Source organism: Rhinolophus ferrumequinum, chromosome 8 (genome assembly GCF_004115265.2).
Source record: "Rhinolophus ferrumequinum isolate MPI-CBG mRhiFer1 chromosome 8, mRhiFer1_v1.p, whole genome shotgun sequence".
Lineage (NCBI taxonomy): Eukaryota > Metazoa > Chordata > Mammalia > Chiroptera > Rhinolophidae > Rhinolophus > Rhinolophus ferrumequinum.
In genome coordinates, this window is record NC_046291.1 from 4127593 (window position 1) to 4147119 (window position 19527).

The 19527-nt window shown below is 52.5% G+C and overlaps 1 protein-coding gene across 13 annotated transcripts in view; it reads right to left on the minus strand.

Moving 5' to 3' along the window:
- AGAP1 (ArfGAP with GTPase domain, ankyrin repeat and PH domain 1) overlaps nt 1–19527 on the minus strand; it is a 513101-nt gene that overhangs the window by 338735 nt on the left and 154839 nt on the right. For all 13 annotated transcript variants that reach the window (XM_033111679.1, XM_033111676.1, XM_033111678.1 and 10 more), the window contains exon 2: nt 33–91. In XM_033111679.1, the coding sequence (XP_032967570.1) occupies nt 33–91 (59 nt within the window). The remainder of the gene's footprint in view (nt 1–32; nt 92–19527) is intronic.

Below are 19527 nucleotides of genomic sequence, written 5' to 3' on the forward strand. Positions count from 1 at the left end.
AGACAAGTGCCAAGGCCACGGGAAGCACTCACCACTTTGAGCTCCGGGACAGACCGACTTAACGTCCATTCCTGGCTGTTCACAAAGGCATCTGTAACACAGGAAGGGAACACAGAGTTAGACGATGCGTGGCTGACGTGCGCGGTCAAAGGGCCCGAGTGTGCTGCTTTCCACACGCAAGCTCACTGCAGACGGCGCAGGACACCTCCTCCTGTCACCTCCACCCCACAGAAGCTGCGGTCTGCCTTGGGTTCACAGGGCGGTTCCGATTCCTAGTCTGTGTTCTGTCCCCTGACCTTATGGCACACGCTGCCTAGAGAGCCAGGCTCCTGCCAGCCCTACAGGTCCCTCCCCCAGGGGCGTGGAGACCCTTCTGATTGCACAGGTGTGCAAGTGTGAAGATTCAGGCGGCTCCTGGCTTTCCCGGGAATGACCCTCGGCCAGCCAGTCAACTTTGCGTCTTTTGGTTTTTCACTGAAACAGTCACTTGTCTGAAATCACACCAACTAAGTGATGGCAGATGACGGCTGGATTTTGGAAATCCAAATATTGACAATACCGCATTCTATGGTTTAGAGTTTTGTTGGGAGTTTGGTTCCACACAAACATATTAGACACTGAAGATCCTGTCAGCACACTTTAGGATGTCAGAAAGACAAGGGGTCCCCAGCCCCTGGGGAGCCCAGCCTTCACCCTGGTCTGCACATTCCCCTGCCCAGCCGTCTGTGCCTCTCACTCCCGTGTGTGCAGGGGGACGTGGACCCACTTGACACAGACGACCCAATGGCTTGACTTCCCCATGCCCCACGTGTGCCACTCATTTTTCATCAAGGGGCCCCCACGACACCAGAGTACGGCAGTTGTGGCAGCCACCATGAGTGAACAGCAAACACCTCTCCTGCCAAATGGAACACACTTTCTCTGTATTTTCCACAAATTCAGGAATTTCACCACTCTACGTTATGTCCATGCATAAGTAAGTGACTCACAAAATGCCTAAAAGTCAAAAAACGCCATCAGTTTCACACAGATGCATGGTATTCACGTGGACAGCTGCGGGAATGGCAGCCAGGGCCGTGCAGTTCCGCTGGGGTAGGGCGAGGAAAGCCAAGAAACGCAGACGGAGGCAGGGAGGCGAACGCGACCCACGGTCACACGGTAACGGGCGGGCGGGCGGCCACGTGACAAAGCGGACACCGCTGGCCCTGCAAAGACGGAGGCAGAGGTCCACCGACGCTCGGGTGGGACGGGCCACCAGGGGCTCTGGTGCTGGAGGAAAGGATGGGACGAGGGGTCAGGACAACACAGTGGCCGTAGCGGCGGGGAGAGATGCAAGGCTGAGGGAGATGCCTCGGGGAACCTGACACCTTCGCTGAAAGAGTGGGGGTCAGCGCTCGGCATCGCAGGCTGGACTCTGGGGAACCGAACACCCGGCCAGGTGGGCAGAGCACCTGCAGGAGCTCAGAAGACGTTCGCAAACGTGACGATCCGAGCCACTGCCCCCACTGAAGTGAGCACGTTGGGGCCCAACACTGGGGTGCACGTGGAGCTGTGCACCCGAACACACACCCTTTGGTCAGCAAAGCACCACCCTAACGTGCCCAAGACAGGACATCACTGGCAAACAGATCAATGTGGCTGGCACGAGCAGGGAGCCCGACCGTGGCAAATGGTAAGTAACATCGTTACCAGGGAACAGCATCACTAATTACGTTGCAAAACACTTATTTCCTGTCATCCACTGCTCTCTCAGGAACCGAGAATGTGGCTTATAGGACCTGTGGCGTGACCCCAATGGTCTAGGGAAGACAGGAGCATCAATGACAGTGACCCCTCAACATGAAATGCACACACAAGATGTCAGTGTACGTGGAACATCCAACACTGGTTCCACGACGTGGACACATCCGTATCATGGAACCATACAGAGCAGGGAAAAGAACACTCGAAGTCTCAACTTCCGAAGTGATAACAACCATCCCCAAGGTGTAGCGATGGGGGTGGGAGTGTCTGTGTGCACATGCACGTGTATAAAACACACACGTGAGCTGCAGGCTGAGACCACGTGGGGCAGGATTAAAAACTTAACAGTAGCTGATTTGGGGTTAGGGAACCAGGAGGCTTAGGGATAAGGGCACTGAGACTTTCTTTTCACGATCTCTTGGTACCTTTCAAACTTTATACTATTTGGCACGTAAAAACTTAAGTAATACAGTTTTTTTTAATATGAACCTTAGCGGTGAAACAAAACGGGTAAAGTAGGAATTAAAATAAGCTCAATTCATTAATGCTGATTTTTAAACACACACCACCAAAAGCTGATGTTTATCACAACAAATATTAAAAGTTCATTATAAATTAAGCAGGGCTCCATTAAACAAGGATTCCTGATTATATAAACACTGCAAGCGTGTGTAGCACCTTTTTACTTGCAAATATTTCCTTACTCAAGTAGAACACATTGGTGTTCATGGCAACTAGATTAATAAAATAAATGCCTGACTTAACGGACAAAAAAAAACTCCTCTCCCATTCAAAGCCGTTTGTTTTAAACCTTTCATTACCTCCGTCGCTGCCCCTGTCGGAATGGAATGCTGCCTCAGACGAGGCTAAATGAAAAACGACGCAAGATTAGCAGAAGACGTCCATCCAGGACACTCCTTTATCCAACTCTTCTATCAGAACCTCCGTGGGCTGGACACGATGCTAAATGGGGCCACAGAGATGAACGAGGCGCAGCCCGTACCTGGAAGAGTTCACCGCACGGTGAACGGGGCGGGGGCCAAAACAGGCTGGCTGGCTCGTTTCATGTTCACGGTGCAGCCACGTGTGAAGAATAAACACGCTTCGGAACCCCCCTGGGAGTGTGTGTGTGTGTGCACGTGTGTGTCCCTGCACCAGCTAGAACCAGAAGCCACAGAAGACGGGTGTCATTTCAGAAGAGGCCATTCTGTGCCCCCCTCAACTCCCCCACTTGGAGCAGGACCGTGAGCAGATGCGTCCATGCACGGGCTCAACGCCACTGCACTTGAGATGTTCACGTCACACACAGCCGGCCGCCAGCGACGGCGTCTGGCCAGCCCATGACACCGCAGCTCCTTCAGCCGTGCCCACTGCAGGCAGGTCAGCAGGGCCTGGCTGCTGGGGCCGCGCATGAAGTCCTAACACAGTTTAGGAAAAGAACCGACTTAATCATTTCTTACCATGAACATGGCACCATTTCAAATGACATTCTATTATTTAGCTTGAAATAATATGAAGAAAAAAAAATTCTCAAAGAACCCCGAGGTCAGGGAACATAAAGCAATGAGGAACGTTTAGCAGGACTCAATCCCCCGAACTACTAGCTTCTTCGACAGGAATCTGAAGGCGGTCAGAGGAAACACACGACCCTGCAGGCAATGGTCAAAACAGACCCACAGGGAAGAGGCACGAGCACACAGGGGGCAGTGACTCCAAGAAGTGGAAAACCAGTCACTGCACACGGGGCGGAAAGGACAAGGCGAGCAATTCAACGGGGAGTCTTTCCTAGCCCGACTCATTGTGAGTCGGTGAGCAAAGCATCTGAAGTTGAAGGAAAACGCACCTACCCCCACTGTCACCTGCTGAGGGCCCACCGTTCACATTCATGGCGTATTATCATTATTTGGGTTCTTAAGAAAAGGAATTCTAAACCATGAAATGTGATGCCAGCAGCAAACCTTCCTAATCTTACCCCGTGTTAATGTAAGTCCAGCGAGCCCCAGCGTGTGGAAATGCTTTGTGACCACACAAACGCTACTGTCCTGAGGCGGGGTCACAAAGCCACCAAGATGGCACTTAGGAAGTCCAGCTGCCGGGGTCTGGACAAAGGCTGCTGAGCAGTAAGAAAAGCGAAATTCCACATGTCTGGGTCATCCATTTATGGTGCCTTGAGCAGGTTGTGTTTGTTTGCTTTTGCTGATCTGTCTATTTTTATCATTAGCTTTCTTTAGCCTTAACAGTCTTTTTAAATATGCAATTAAATAAAAGTAAGTGGGTGCTTTGCACAGACCTCCCCCAGCACTGCCAGGCGGGGAGGCGGGCTGGCCTCTGTTATTCCAGGCTGGGAGGACAGTTGAGACGTGGACGTGTTCACACCACCACATTTCACTCCCATTTTGGTCTCTGACACTCTTGACTGAATGGGTTCCTGAGTTAACACACACACAGCACACATGGAGACAGACAACACTGCTGGAATGAAGCCAGTTCCTGCCCTGCTGGGTGAGGAGGAGACGGTGAGCGTGGCCGGGGCCTGGCTGCTGGCGAGTCCCTGCAGGTGGCACACCTGAGCAGGCCCACGGGCTGTCGAGCTGTGTTCACCCCCAAACACTCCTGGCTCTTACCTCGAGTGGTGGGTGTGAGTTTGGACTTCTTAAAAGAATTCTGAACGTGTCTGCTTTGGAAACAAAAGACAAACAGTGGACAACCCCTTCACCACACTCTACAGAAGTCCCCCCTCTCCTCCATGTAGACCCCCTCGGCCCCATTTGCTGCTGTCCCCCCGTGCCCCTCTCTTTTACAACCTCAGAAACGTGTGTGGCGGCCAAGGCACCCTGCACCCACCTGCCTCACTCCGCTCCTTCCTGTTAAGGGGCAGGGCCAGCCAGCGAGCTGGTCTGGCTTCTGCTGACCGCAGGGCGTGGGCAAGGCAGCTAGCTTCCTACGAGACGGGCTAAGACTCATGTAACTAAGAGCCACGGTCCAAAAGGAGCCTGGACTCCAAAGCTGCCCCGCCCTCCTGGCCCCCAACCCTGGTCTGTCGCCCAATGGCACCCCTGAATCCTAACACAATCGCCTGCACTCGGCTGACTTTGAAATAGAGTGGACGCGCTCCAGAGGACACGCAGACCGAATGCTTCATGGGTCTCTTGAAAGCGTCTCAAGCGCTTGCCCCCACACATTGCCCAAGTCCCTTTCCTGTTCTTTTTCAAAAGAGACACAGCTACAAAGGACTCCAGGCTTATGTCAGAGAAAAGATCCTCTCCCAGCATGCAAGCAGCTTCTCTGAACCTCCCCTTCCAGGGCCACCTCCAGCCCCAGACCAGCCACGTCTCGGTCACAAGGACAAGACTCTGGACCCCAAGGAACACAATTACCCACTGACACTGACAGATGACAGGAGCCCAGACCTGAGACCAGCTGGGGCAGCAAGCTGCGGAACAGAACAAAAACAAAACAAAACCAAAACAAAGCCATCGTTTGTTTATTTGTGTGTTCACTCCTGGGTAAACTGTTTCATTTCTCATCCCAGACTTCCTTAAAATTCATCCCAACCATAAAGTCCCTTCATTCTGCACTTGCTAATAAACACTGAGGGATGCCACTCTAGGTCCGTTTTCAAAAACACTCACATGCAGAACCACAAATCTAACCAGGAAAGTTAAGATCCTCATTAGACTCCACACAAAATATGCGCTCCAATTTGAAAGCCGGAAATGTTCCTTTCTGCAAAAGCCCGTCGGACCAAAGAACAGAAGCCAGGGGGCCTGGGGTGGCTGGGGGACACAGGCCTGACTGCCAGCTGCCTAATTAGCTCCTACTGCCTCCAGGGATCATGGATTAATCACCTAATGCCTAAGTACTAGGAAGCCCAGTGAAGAAACAGTCCAGCCTGCAGACAAAATAATAGTTAATTCCATACTAGACAGCAAGGCTCTGCTTTTCCCTCTGCGCTCCTGTGTCATTTTGTATAATATTATCACAGCACTGACTCTTCCACTCTCTTCACTTGAAGTATCAAAAGCCCAAAATTCAAGTCATGAAACCAATAGGATTTTGCAAAGTAGCTGAAAAAATTGTACCCTGTCCTTGAAGCATTTTCCTCCAGTATCTCCGAGTTTATTTAAACTGGTGAGCGTGAAGAAAACTACAGACTACGTTAACCTCCTGGTTCCAGAAATAACCAGCAACGCTGGGGTTGAGATCCAGCAGTGACATCACCCCTTCATTATGTCCCTCTCCCCCGAGCCTGGACTGTGACACTCAGAAAAGCATCAAAGCCGTAGTGACTTCCTTCTTGCTCATTTCAGGAGAAAAACAAGCACCAGGGAAGGACAATCAGGAACTACTGGCAGAACAGTCCCTTTCAGTTAAACTAATTAGTTAGGATGGACAATTTTATTAGCATCTGTGGTATTAAAACTCCAATAAAAGGGGACGTTTTATTTTCTCCTGATCCACCTGTCCTGACCCTTCCGTAGATGCTAACATCCCTTCTCTCCAAACAAGACTATGAAAGACTTTTCAGGAGCACAGAAATTACAATGAGTAACAGCACAAGTCTTCTTTATAAGATGCACTCAAGTCTGCGCAATGCAGGCAAACAACACAACGTTTCCATCCCAAGTAATGTGGTTTACAGACAGTGATTTCGGTAACCAAGGAAAGTGCCTTAGACAGAACACCACCCGCGTCACATGACTTTCCGATCGTCTATGTAACGAAGAACGGCGACGCTGGACCCATGGAATGAGGCAGGCAGAGAAAACGACACAACATTTCATTGGAGTCCTGTGACTGCACTTGTGACACTGGTGACGCCCCTCTCCTGATCACCTGCTGCGTTCCAGGCTCTCACTGCCCCCACCCCCCACATGTGTGGCTGGAGAGGGGGGTCACTTCCGGAAGGTCCCGACAGCAACGCAGCTTTTAAGCCCTCCCTGTTTACCTGCTGTGCTCCTCGCAGTGTGCTCACCTGGGACACCTGGTGAAACTGGCTGCCCAGAGAGATGCAGAGCCTGCATGTCTAACAAGCTCCCCGAAGGATGTCTTCACCCCCCCTTACTCCTTCCATGTTTCAAAATTTGCTACGCAGATGTTGCAAAATGTAAAATTCCGACATCAGGGATTCAGACCGGGGATGATGGGAGCTCCGCTTCTCCCACCTGGCCCCCCTCGTCCTGACGTCGGGGCCCACAGCAGACGGAGACTGTCGTGCGGGAGACCCTGCTCGCTGCGCCATGTGTCGTGCGGGACGGCCTGTGGGGTGTCTGCTCCTGCTCCCCACATAAGAACGCAGGATGTGGCTAGGCCAAAAAGGAACACTCACGGAGCCATAGGTAGGGGAGTCATACCACTATAGTCTCACTGGAGGCTGGATCACACGACGTGCGACCTGCTGTCTGCTTTTCTGCCAACCCACCGACTCTCCCTCCCCAGTGCAGCTGCGGCAGTTATATCAGTGGCCAATTGGCCAACCGGCTACAGCTGACGGTCAACAAGCCACAGCCGACGGCCATTTACTACCCGAGCCAGCCCCTTTCCACGTGAGGCCTAGAGCCTGGAAACTGCTCTCCAGGGCTTTGTCCCCACAGAGGCCCAGAGGAGGCAGAGGGAACTCGGTGCCCGGGAGCCGGGAGTCACAGGCTGACAGCGACCTCAGTAAATTTCCAGGTCTCTTGACACTCAGTTTCTGTGCTGGTGAAACACAAGTACCTGTATTTCCCTCCTACTCAGAGAGGACACGCGGGACGGTGTCGCACATCACCTGCAAACGGCCCACCTACCTGCTATGGGAACCCTCCATTGCTTTTGGGGTGTGATTAAAGAGCAAGGCTTCTGGAACCCCATTTCCTGGGTGCTGCAGCCACTGGGGTGCACACACGCTACCGAGTTCACTGCCTGTACCGGGGCCACAGGTGAGTACAAAACAACACGTGACCCGAAAAGCCTTGATTAAGCAATCAAAGCCCAACTATCAGCTATTGCAGTTCAAAGCAACCCATCGACTTCAAAGGGAATGAAACCCCCAAAAAGTAACATCGGTAAGTTTCAATCCCAGGCCAATTTATAGTCACTGAAACCCATGGAACTGCTGTTTTGTACGTCAAAGTGCGCACTGAAGAACATGTGTGTGCACTGAAAATAGGATCCACGTGGCGTGATGACAGGCGTGTATCAGAAATTCTGCAGAGTTCTAAAATAATCCTTGGAAACACCTCTGTCCATTCGATCTTAGCAAAAACCAACAAGATCAGAGGAACTGAGAAGAGGACTCTACTAAACCAAGACATCTCCCAGCGGACTTGAACGGAGATGACGGCGTGCCACCTCTTTCACTCCTGCACCACCTGTGAGCCAGTGGGTGGCATCTGGGGACCAGGGAGGGCAGCTCAGCTTCTGCAGAGGCCTCCATCTCCACAGCTGGCACCGCGTCCCTTCCTCAGGGGCTCAGCGCCGTCAGCGAAAGGCCCCGGCAACCTTCATCAGACAAGGGAGCCCAAGCTCGTCTGCAGGATATTAAGCCAGCCATCCTTTGGCTCCTGGGCTCACTCCCCAGCAGGGCTGTGGACTTCCAAATTATCAACCAGAAGCACGGCATGTGGCCACAATTAGAATGACTTTCCGGTCTTTCCTTCCCAATCCCGTTTGGCTCCAGTGACCACAAATACAGGTTCCAGACAAACCTCACGAAATTATACACAAGGGTAAAAAAGGGAGCCTGAAATTGCAGGTGAAATTTTTAAAAGAACATATTATCTTGGGGATTGAGACGTTTATTTGAAACCTGACATTTCACAAGCATTTTCTTTAAAAAATTCTTTTTAGCAACAAAAGCAGGAGCATTTATTTTTAGCTTAAAGCATCCGTAATCCCAAAATATAAACGAAAACCACGATGGGAAACAGAAAGCACGTCCACAGAGCGGAGACCACGACTCCCGCTGCGGCTCCGGTTCTGTGCTGCGGCAGGAAATGCATGTCCTTAATAAAATAAAGAAATCCATTTCGAGGCAGCAGGAAAGAGCCACCCTGCAAGCTGGTTCATACATAATACGTTGATGACTCTCAACGGCAGGACTCAACAGAAGCTCCCTGGCACAGTTTGCCATGGTATGATTTAATTTCTTATTTAAAAATCCTCAATTCTCTATAACAAATGGAATAAAGCATAAACCCTTGGGATACCAGATTTGTTTTAGGCTTCCCTGGAAGTTCAAGTTGTTTTTCAGGGGCCTCAAAGACCCACAAACAAGACAGTTTCCCACCCCCACGTCCCCACCAGCCGCCACTCACAAGGCGCACGTACAGGGTGACGTGCTGAACACCAGGCCAGGGCCTAAGATGCCAAGCACCGTTCCCGAGTCCTGACGCGACTCAGAAGCCTTCGCAACACTACCAGCGTCCAACCAGAGCGTTCTCTTCTCCCCAAAAGAATTCTCCGCTCCCCCCGCCCAAGCAAGTGTGGCCAGCCCAGGCGAGCTCTGGGGGATTTGCAAGCTTTTAGAGGACGGGTGACCCCTTTTCCCTACATTTTCCTTAACAGTGTCCCCAAATGCTTCACACCACACCTGGTTCCAGAACTCTCGGAGAACACCACTGCTGTGCTGGGTGTGTAAAGAACAGCTTAAAAGCTATGGGTCTGAGGATAAGGAAAGTAGGGGTAGAGGATTTGAGAATGAGAATGGAGAGAGAGGATGAGTCTCCTTTCCTCCTTCAAAATGTGAAAATGTAACGGTGACCCTGTAGCTTCTGTTTTTGAAATTTAAACCTCTGATGAAATTAGATTTGACTTGGGACTTTTTGAAAGATTCCCCCCCTCTTTTTGTTTCCTCCCCTCCCACCAAACCTCGCGGACTCTGTTTACTGTGCATTCACTCTGCACACCAGTTCCAATGGTTCTGTTTACTTCGGACCCGTGTGCACACCTAGCCCGGTAACTTGGGGGGGTTGCTTTGCATCTGTGTGGGGTTCACTCCTGACCCTGGGGCCGACCAGCCTTTAGGAAGCGCCTTTCCCTGAGGTCGCCTGGCCAACTTCTCCTTCCTTTGCCCCGCCCTGTATGTCTATAAAACCTTTGGCAGTATTGAGAGGGGAAGGCAGCCTGTGTGACAGGGAGTCCACCGTCTTCCCTTAATGATAGCATTTTGGAATAAACCTGCTTTTCTTTCCACCAACCTCACCTCTCGAATTTTGGCTTTCGTGCAGTGGTGAGCAGCCGGACCTTCTGCACGGTAACAAATACAGGTGCCCGCCTCCAGCCTGGAGGGGCACAGGACAGTACCTTCAAAGGCCTTTTCCAGCAGTGCCGACAGGTTTCTGTTTTTTCCTTCAGGAGGACGTGCATTTCATTAGCTGGTGCTGCTTCGGTATAATTAATCCATAAATAACGCAGCACTCCCAAAATCTGCGGCCTGGTTCCACCTGCTTTCTGTTTCCTAGCTTGTAAAGCCAGGGTGATAATGGGTCTCGCTGCAAATGTCTTTCCAGGGCAGGCTTTGGACCCCCAGGCAGGAGAACCCTAAGGCTCCAGCTCTTATAACCTAAGAGACAGCACACAAGCATTTTCACGTGCACAGGGCACAGCTCCGTCTCCAAGTGCCAACCAGGTGCCTTCTCTCAACACTGAAGCCCTGAGAACACCAGCGTGGGCAGACCTGTAAGATACTTCCTGCTGCTCCCTTGGCACCTGGGGCAAAACATCACATCTTGCTGTTTCTTTCCTTCACCGGGGTCTCACCTCCAGTTTCGGCTCCCAAACCTCCACAGCCCGGGAGTGAGTTTAGACACCACCATTTGGAGATGACGGAGGAGCTGAAGTGCAGTCCTCACAAAGCCCTGTTTGCTCACTAAGGCAAAGGAGAGAGAACGCGTGCCTTTCACGTGATGAAAGCACCAGCAATAAAACAAAGGCTGCATTCCCATTGTGTTCACCCTTATGGGGGCAGAATGCAACCTGGACGTGGTCATTCACTTCTGGAAGGACATTTCACGGCTCTAAAGAGTAGATTTTGGCCAAGAAATGCTCTAGGGGGTTTACAAAGAAGGAAAGACTCAATCAAGTGCTTGGGGATCCCATTTAGCCAATGGGCATTCAAAGGGGGTAACAAAACTTTTGGGGAGAAGTACACTCACCTTTAAATATACTGTATTAGAGTTGAAAGCCACCATGCTATGAAGAGTCCACCCCAATTTCCCCTGCTAAACCACTGCGACCAAAACCTTTTCTATTTCAGCTTTCTACACACACCAAGACTCCCCAAACCAGACACTGCTTGAGTCTGCAGGACGCCTCCCCACACCCTGGCCCCAACACCTGCCCCGCCACAAAGTGAGTAAAGATACGGGGGAAAGGAGGGCACAGGTCTGAGCGCGGAGTCCTGGCGAGCCTCAGCTACGCAGAGTCCTCTCCCTTCTTCCTTCCCGTAGAAGCCAGGGGTCAGGGCTTGTGGGGTGCCCAGACCGCCTCCATCTCCCCCGCCCCCAGACCAGCCTGGGGGACAGGCCCACGTCACTGTCTGGTCTGCGCCCCAGGGCACTGCCAGCAGGAGCCTGTTAGAGACCAGCACAGGGACTGAACACAGAGTAGACATTCGACTGAACCCCATGAGGACTGACGGCTGGGCCTTGGGAACAGTTTCTATAAAGTGGGATGATGCACGAGAATTTAAAATTATGGCTGGTGTGATTAATAATTATGAGCTAATAAAGCCACCTTCCTCACCGAGCTGCTATAAGGAAATGTCCTTGACACAATGACCCTAGGAACACACCGCGTCGTGGCCCCACCACTAAAGAGCCACCTGCCGTGGCCAAGGACGCACGGGCTCTTGTCGGTGGCTCCCGAAACTTCTAAGAAACTAAAGAATGTGGTCATCTCAGATCAACATCAGACTCCTACATGTTACATGACGTAAAACTGTAAGCAGACTTTAAAGATTCTTTAAAACACTGTAACATCTAACATCAAATTGCAGAGTCCTTGAAAGTGAAAAGCTGAAATAAGGACAATTTATGAAAAGGTCCGAATCAGACACTGCCAGAGAAAACAAATCGATAGGTTAAATTCACAGCCATTATTCTGAAATGAAACAGTGGACAGCTGTTCTTCCTTTTGCAGTTTGAGTGGCCGTATATATTAAAAGGTCATTTCTACTGTGCAGCCTAGACGCTGAAGGTAGGCGACAACCACTTTATTGGTGGAAGTTAAGACAAAGTGAAAGAATCAAAAACAAAACCTCCTGATTAAAAGAAACACTGAATTAAACAGGAGAGAAGACTTAGATATTTACAACTCATTTGCTGAATTTCTGTCAGTCCTGTGCTGGATATAATTGGACCTGACAGTTTTAATTCCATAAAGAATTGTCAACAGTCAGTAATATTTTTACTTCATGGTGCAATTAATGTTTATAATAAGAGACGGCGGCCTGATAACAGAGGACAATGAATCCAGAAGATTACTACGGAACAAGCAATCAGAAGTTAACTCTTTCCCTACCACCCCTGAATTTCGGCCAGAACAGCCAGCAAGAGGCGGGTGGGGAAGGGGAGGCCACGTGGTCCTCGGGCCAGGGTCACGCTCGCCCAACAGCAGGGCGGAAAGCACAGGAGCCCCGTGTGTGCCACCAGCACCTGTCTGTCCATCTGTCCACCGGGACTGCAAAGAGTCGTGGTGGCAGGCGAGTGCTCACGTGGCCGGCCTCTCCTCAAGGTGCTTCGTGAGAACTCACGACGTGAAGCAGAGACCGCTAACAACCAGCCCTAACCAGCCCTCACAAGGCTGCAGGTCGCAACGCTTGGTCCAAGCCCACGCTCTGCCCAGCAGGTGAGCACCTCGCTCGGTCTCTGGACCCCACTCCCTTCATCTGTAAAACCCGGTCCCTTCTGGCTCTCACGACCCAGAATCTCCTCTTCTACGACCACCCTCCCATGCAGACCGCAGCCAGCGGGGGCCTGGGGCAGTCTCAGCTTCTCCCAACGGAACAGGCCTGGGCTGACCCAGAGGGAAGTTTCAAAAGCCCTGGGTCCCACACGGGGCTTCATAATGACCTTTAGGTAAACAGCCATTGGCTTAATGGAGGTAACAACAAATCAAAAGAAAAAGAAGTTGGGGTAATTCTCTTTGTAGGGTTGGGGCAGGGCTCATCTTGGGAGTTAGCGAGAGCAGTATCGGCCCACAAATAGGTCTGCAGCCCGTGCACAGAAAATGGGCAGATTTCACGGTGCCACTGCCAATCTTGTGGCTGCATTACATGATGAGAGTAAATACTGCCCATTAGCTCGTAATGCTCAGCAAATCTAAGCACAATTATGGTCCTGGTAGCAGGGACCCACCTCTCCTCTCCGTGGGCGTGGGCCTGGCCTCATGTCCAGGAGACCGCCAGGCAGGCTGCAAAGGGAAGGGCCTGCCTCGTCGTCATACCTAAATGTCCACTGTGCACTCCAGGACCTCACGTGACTAATAGGTCCCCCACTGTCACTGTCATTCAGGGTTAGCATGGATCTTGAGCAATGGATTCAAAAGTGGAAAACAAAACAAGTGTGCAAACTCCCTCCCCACTGGTCAGGGCAGCGCCCATCACCGCACTGTAGTCCTGGCACCCCCCGACCCCCATGCATGCAAGCACCACTCAGCCCCGTTCCCAGCATGGAAGAATTTCCAGTGGTTGCAGAGAAAGGGACTGAAACCTGAAGTCCACGTGGAGGGGCAGGGGGTTGTCACAAATATTGTGGGCACCGCAGCCCAACGATGCCCCTGGCCTCTGAGAACCACCCGGTCACTTCTCCTGCAGCTCCCGGGCAGGACCGCCGTTCCCTGCTGTCTCCTATGGCCCCCGGGCTTGGTGCTCCCTCAGTCCTATGCCCACAGGGGCTCTCTCGGTGCCACCTGCCTGACGTATGACCTACCTCTTATCTCCCTCCCCCCGCACGGTACCCCCTACTGCACCTGACCCTGTGCCCTGATCAGCTCAAATCGACACCCCACAAAATACCACACCCTGAACAAAACCTGGCTGTGCGTGGAAAAGCCCCATTCTGGATTACGTATAATACGCTGGGTTACAGAACGTGTCACCTGAGCCCACAGCTGTACACCAGGTAATTAATTAATTAGTCAGACAGCATGTAAACAGCTGCAAAGAAGGTCATCTGGACTCCTGCAACTAATCTGAGGGCGGTGCCTAGCTCTCAGGTGTGTGTGGGGGACGGGGGGACGGCGGTGGGGTGGGGGTGGTTCTTCTTCCCTCTTACACTGACTTCGGTCCTGTTTTAATTCTTCACCAGGGGCAGGTACAAGGAAGGTGATAAAACTGCTTCCTCGGACAGGAGTACTACTGTGACATGACCCAGCCACGCGGTGACCAAGGTGACAAACCAAGAAGCCTTTAGAGATCAGTCTCAACGTCTAAGCATCAAAAAGCATAATTAGGGAGGAAACACAAGAAAAAGGTCCCCGTTATTTCTGTACTTCTTATTCCCCAGACTACGAATGTCAGAAAATCTTACTTGGTTCTGAAATTACAAGGTCCGGGTAATAGTAAAATGATAGACATGGGATTTATATACACAGGTGAGGCGCTGTCCCCCACACACAGGTGAGGCGCTCTCCCCCCCACACACAGGTGAGGCGCTCTCCCCCCCACACATAGGTGAGGCGCTCTCCCCCCCACACACAGGTGAGGTGCTCTCCCCCCCACACACAGGTGAGGCGCTCTACCCCACACGCCCAGCAGTGACTGCTTAGAGCCCCCACCAGGAAGGCGCCCAGACCACGAGGCCCCGTCCACCTGCTGAGCATCTGACCCCCACATCCCGCCAGAGGTTCCCTACCACACCCACCACAGCAGTGCCTACAGTTCATTCCCTGACTCAGTAATTCACCTGGGGCTCTGGAGTCAGGCCCTGCACCACCAACACCAACCTGATTCTCACCCTTGAGAAGCACAGGACTAGAGGGGATGAGCCCACCAGAGGTTCCTAAGGACAGACTGATTACGCTGGGCCGGAAACACAGGGAACTGTGGTCAAGGGTGAGCAGTAAGGCTGCCTGGGGTGAGTGTCCCTCAGGAAGGGGTCTCTGTGGTGCTGCCATTTAAGTTCCGGGATTGGACCCCCACCCCAGCAGCTGGAAAGAACTTGGGGGCAGGGGAGGGGTGTGGCTTGGAGCCCAGGTCAGGAGGGCAACTGGGGTGGGGGGAGAGGGAGGAGGATGGGTGGGGGAGCAGGCAGCATTCCCAGTACAGCTGAGGGACCAGATGCTGGAAGAGAAGGACAGGTACCCAGCTGAGGAGCAGATGGAAGGTGGATGTCATGTTCAGGTGTGGGGGAGGGGCCGGAGGAGGTGGGGGGCGTGGTCACCTCCACCGAGGTGTCTACACCTACCCTTAAGGATCAGTGGGCACATGGGGACCAGACGCCATGTGGGGCCTGCCGTGGGACCTGCCAGGAGGGCCCTCAGGTTCTGGCTCTGGACACGTAAAACGCCTTCTACAGAAGGCTCGTGGATGGATATCCAAAGCCAAACTCATTCTGCCGGCCCGGTGTCTGACCTTATTCTGTGCAAGCGATTCACATCCTCTGAGGAAAGCTATACGGATTCTGGTAACTCAATCTGTGTTGCAACTAGATAGCTGGCTGCCTAGCTATCCTGAGGGTGCTCACTGCTTTGAAAATTCTCACAAACACTGCATGTTTATTTCTAGGAAACTGAATTTTGCATCTCCACCTTGCCTTTGAGTTCCCTGGATGTCATCGGCCACTGTCCCCAAGCTTGGTCAGTGCTGCATCCCAGTGAGCGACTGAGGGCAGGTGGGGGAGGGGCACCACAACAGAGGCCACACTGAGGACACGGGAGGGAAGTGAGACACGGGTCCCCAGGGCAAGGCGCCCCCCCTCCCCTTGAGGGCTCCGCAGATGTGAGCCCACAGTGACAGGTAACGGCCTTCCTCTGCCGTCCCCTGGAGTCCTGCCCACATGCGACCTTGCTGGGGTCACCCCCACGAATGACCACGCTTATCTGCTTGAGACCCGGTGTGGCTGCTGCGTGGCAGGGCAGGGAGGAGGAAGAGGTGAATCAGAGGTAAGCAGACCCCTCGGAGCCCCGTGGGATGTGGCTCATCTCACAGGATCGTCTTCGAGCTGCGGTCTAAGCAGCTTTTGAAGATGGGTTTACCTTTGCTTATTCCAACGGAAGTGCGTCAACAGTCCCACCTCTGCGAGTATGCCACTGGCACCACAGCATTGAAAAGGGACCCCCTTCCCCTCCCTGGATGGACAGTGTCCATCTGTACAGGCTGGCCTTTCCACGACGCAGCCCTTGGCCAGGCGGGCACACAGACCAGCAGCATGTGCCAAGAGGAGGACGGCACCAGGTCTAGTGCCCCAGAGCCCAGGCCCCTCAGAAAGGGGTGGACAGCCCTGGGCCCCGCCTGGCCTCGGCAGTAAAATCTGGCGGGAAGGGCAGAACCTCTCAGAAACAACCCCACCCCAGTGCTCTGGCACGGTAAGTGGGGTGCTCTGAGATCCCAAGCCCAGAGCCTAATCAGAGAAAAACCGGGAGTGCCTTCCAAGAAGGCTTCTGGCATATTTAAAATAGCAGCCAGGAATCTGTGCCAAACCCTCCGGCCCAGACTTCATGGGCTTGCACAGCTACATTTAGAACTCGGAAAATAAAACCACTGACTTGAATTCTCAAAAGCAATACAAGACGGGACTGGAGGGGGAAAAAAATCACGAGCAAAGAAAAACACCATCACTTCAACCAAAGATACTGCAGGAGCAACAAAAATCCAAGACCCAGGTACCACCCCACGCGGACCTGCGTCTGCCCAGCAGGGAACGGCTGCCCCGCCAAGCACCGATCCTGGGACAGAAGCGACAACAGAGGATGTGCCTTGACAGCGACAACAGAGGATGTGCCTTGACGCTGCAAACCGTCCCAGTCAAGCAGCTAAGACTAAGCCACATTTTGCTTCTTGGGTATCACTTTTATTTTAAACTAACCCCCACACCTAAATGTTTCAAATGTACAATATCAAACTCTCCAATTTGGGCTTTGTAACAAAATGTAACCTTTAAGCCAGGCCTACAGGCTGAGAGGGAGGGAGGCCAGGACGTGGGACGGCTGCTTTCACCTTCAAAAGGGTGGATGGAATGGGGGGGTCAAAATCCCTTCTAGTCTAAATTTCCAGGCTCATTCGTTTTAGAAATGTGTCCTCTGAACACCTTTCAGTAAAAGTGAAGCCACTAAACTGGCCCCATGTGTGAGTCAGGAAGTCAGCTCCCTCCCCACACAAGAAAGGGGTAAGAGAAGCACCTTTGGACCCATGGTGACTGGGAGAGAAGGGACATGTGTCCAGTGACGAGTGACAGGCAGTGGCTCCCAGGAACCCATGCATTTACTATAATCTGATTTTCATCAAACATATGCAGCCGTCAGATAAGTTTACCGTCACATAAAATTACTCCAGGGAAAATAAATCAAAAAAGCATTTTTAAAAACAGTGTCAGTGGCACTTAATGTCCTTAAGAGCTCGACACAGCCCTGGAAGCAAAGGACCAAACCTGGCAGCTGGCACCTGAGCTCCGGAGCCCCCAGGCAGGGTGCAAACCAGCAGCTCACTGCCCACCTGCGCAGACAGCACAGGCCTCAGCCCTGCCAGCTGAGTCTCGCACGCGTGATCCGACACACGTACATGGCACGTGCATACAGATGCATGCCAGCAGCATGTACCAACGTCCTGAGTCTATGACTGCTCTGAAAAGGAAACCGCAACCCAGGGGAAATGGTGCAGGCCTTTCATTATTGGGGTTTGGGAGGGAGACTGCGGGTCAGGGGGGATCCCCCCTGTGACCTGCCAAGTGGAGGTGGGCAGACAGCAGGGGCCCTGGAGCTTATCCCTTACTCCCTGTATCACCTGGGTCTGTGGATCTCCAGTACATATCTCTATAGAGCGCAGACTCACCCAGCTGACTTATGGGACAGTAATTTACCTCACAGGGTTGTTGCTGGAACCAAGAAATGGACGTGTGCAGGGGCTCCCATCAGCACCCCGCCTGACAAGCAAAGGCGGTGGGGCGGCCTTACTGTGACACAGTGACACAGCCAGGCTAAGAACAGGGACAGTCTTTTCCACAAATAGCAGTGTGGTGGAAGGGGCTCCCAGGACCTCCCTGCCACTCAGCCCTCGGCTCCCAGAGCTGGCGATCACCCCGCGCCCCAAGCTCCTTCTGTCCACGGGGAAGGCTGTGACTGGCTGCCGGGCGCTGTGGAGGAAGGGTGTCCCCTGAGATGAAGGACAAGTTTCATTTCAGCAGCAGGGGCTCCTTGTGTCAGTCAGAATGGGCACATGAGCATGACAACAACCTCCACCAAGGAAGAAACTCCAACTCCCACTTCCACACCGCCCAGAAACTGGAAACACTCAAACAACAGGCTCCAGCAGGGCCTGGTGTCTGGTGTGCTGGGACCTGCGCTTCCTGAAAACAGGCTGCACCTGCAGGGGTCCAGAGGGAACCAGAAAGTTCCAGAAACATTCTGGAAGCACAGTGGCTGGCAACGTGAAAGGCCACTGCACTGATGACACCCCCCACTGATGCCCAGAAGAACGGGAGATTGGAGGGAACATGCTCCCAAACACCCCCAAACCACAGCGGAGCCTGACACGTGCGGTGCAGAGTGGCTGCGACTAGACTGACAGGTCAGAGCTGCTTGTCTGAGCACAGAGGTTCGGAGGGGAAATCCAGGTCCATCCCCCCACCACCGAGAGCCTGGACTCCCAGCACGTGTGCTCTCCCCTCAAGAGATGCTTAATGATTTAAATTGTCCTGACTTCCCTCGAGAGTCTGCAAATAGCCCCAGTTAATCCTTCAGCACGTCCTGCGAATGAAGAGAACACTCCTGTTCGTTTTGGAAACAGACAAAAAGCCGAGCTGACAGATCATCTAAACAACCTGTTTCAAACACTGGTGAGCAGGCGTAAAACACAGTGTTATCTGCCTGTTTTACTCAATTATAACCGACAGGCATGAAGCACATCTCAGTTTGGAAACTCACCCGAAATGGACTCTGTAGATGAAAAAAAAAAGAGGGGGGGGTGGGGGTCCTGTGGAAAGTCACCTCACAAGAGGTGCTCTGATCCTCAGGGCCTAACGGGGCGGGTCACGGAGGGCACTCACCCCCCAGGCACAGAAGTTCTTTAGTAAAAGGGTATCTTTGCCTTAAGCGAGTCGGTCCGTTGTTTCTGTGCATCTAGGTTAACACACCTTGGAAATAAGCCACAGCACCCTCCGGAGAGCCCGTACTCTGCTTAACTGTCCTGGAATCCAATCCCCGCCTTGCTTCTCCCACCTCCATGTTATCTTCCTCACTTTGTGTTCCCTCCTTAGTCGCAAACACATAAAAGAAACTGGGAAACTCATTCTCCAGAGCATTTTGAGATCTGGCTCCCCAGCATGGCGTCAGTTTGGTTCAAGCGAACTCTGACCAAAATTCTCTACAGGTTTGGACGTTTCTTACCTTGACAATTTTAACCTGGTAATTACATGAATGACGTTTTTAGGATTTATGAGTGTGGGGACAGAGCCCCAAAAAGCAGTTTCCAGGCTCTCGGCCTCACATAGAAAGGTGCTGGCTCAGGTAGTAAATGGCCATTGACTGATCAAATGGCCATCAGCTGTGCCTAGTTGGCCGTCAGCTGTAACCAGTGAGCCATTAGCCATGAATATAACTGCCGTGGCTGGGCTAGTAGAGAAGAAGAGAAAAAAGGAAGAAGGGGGAGCT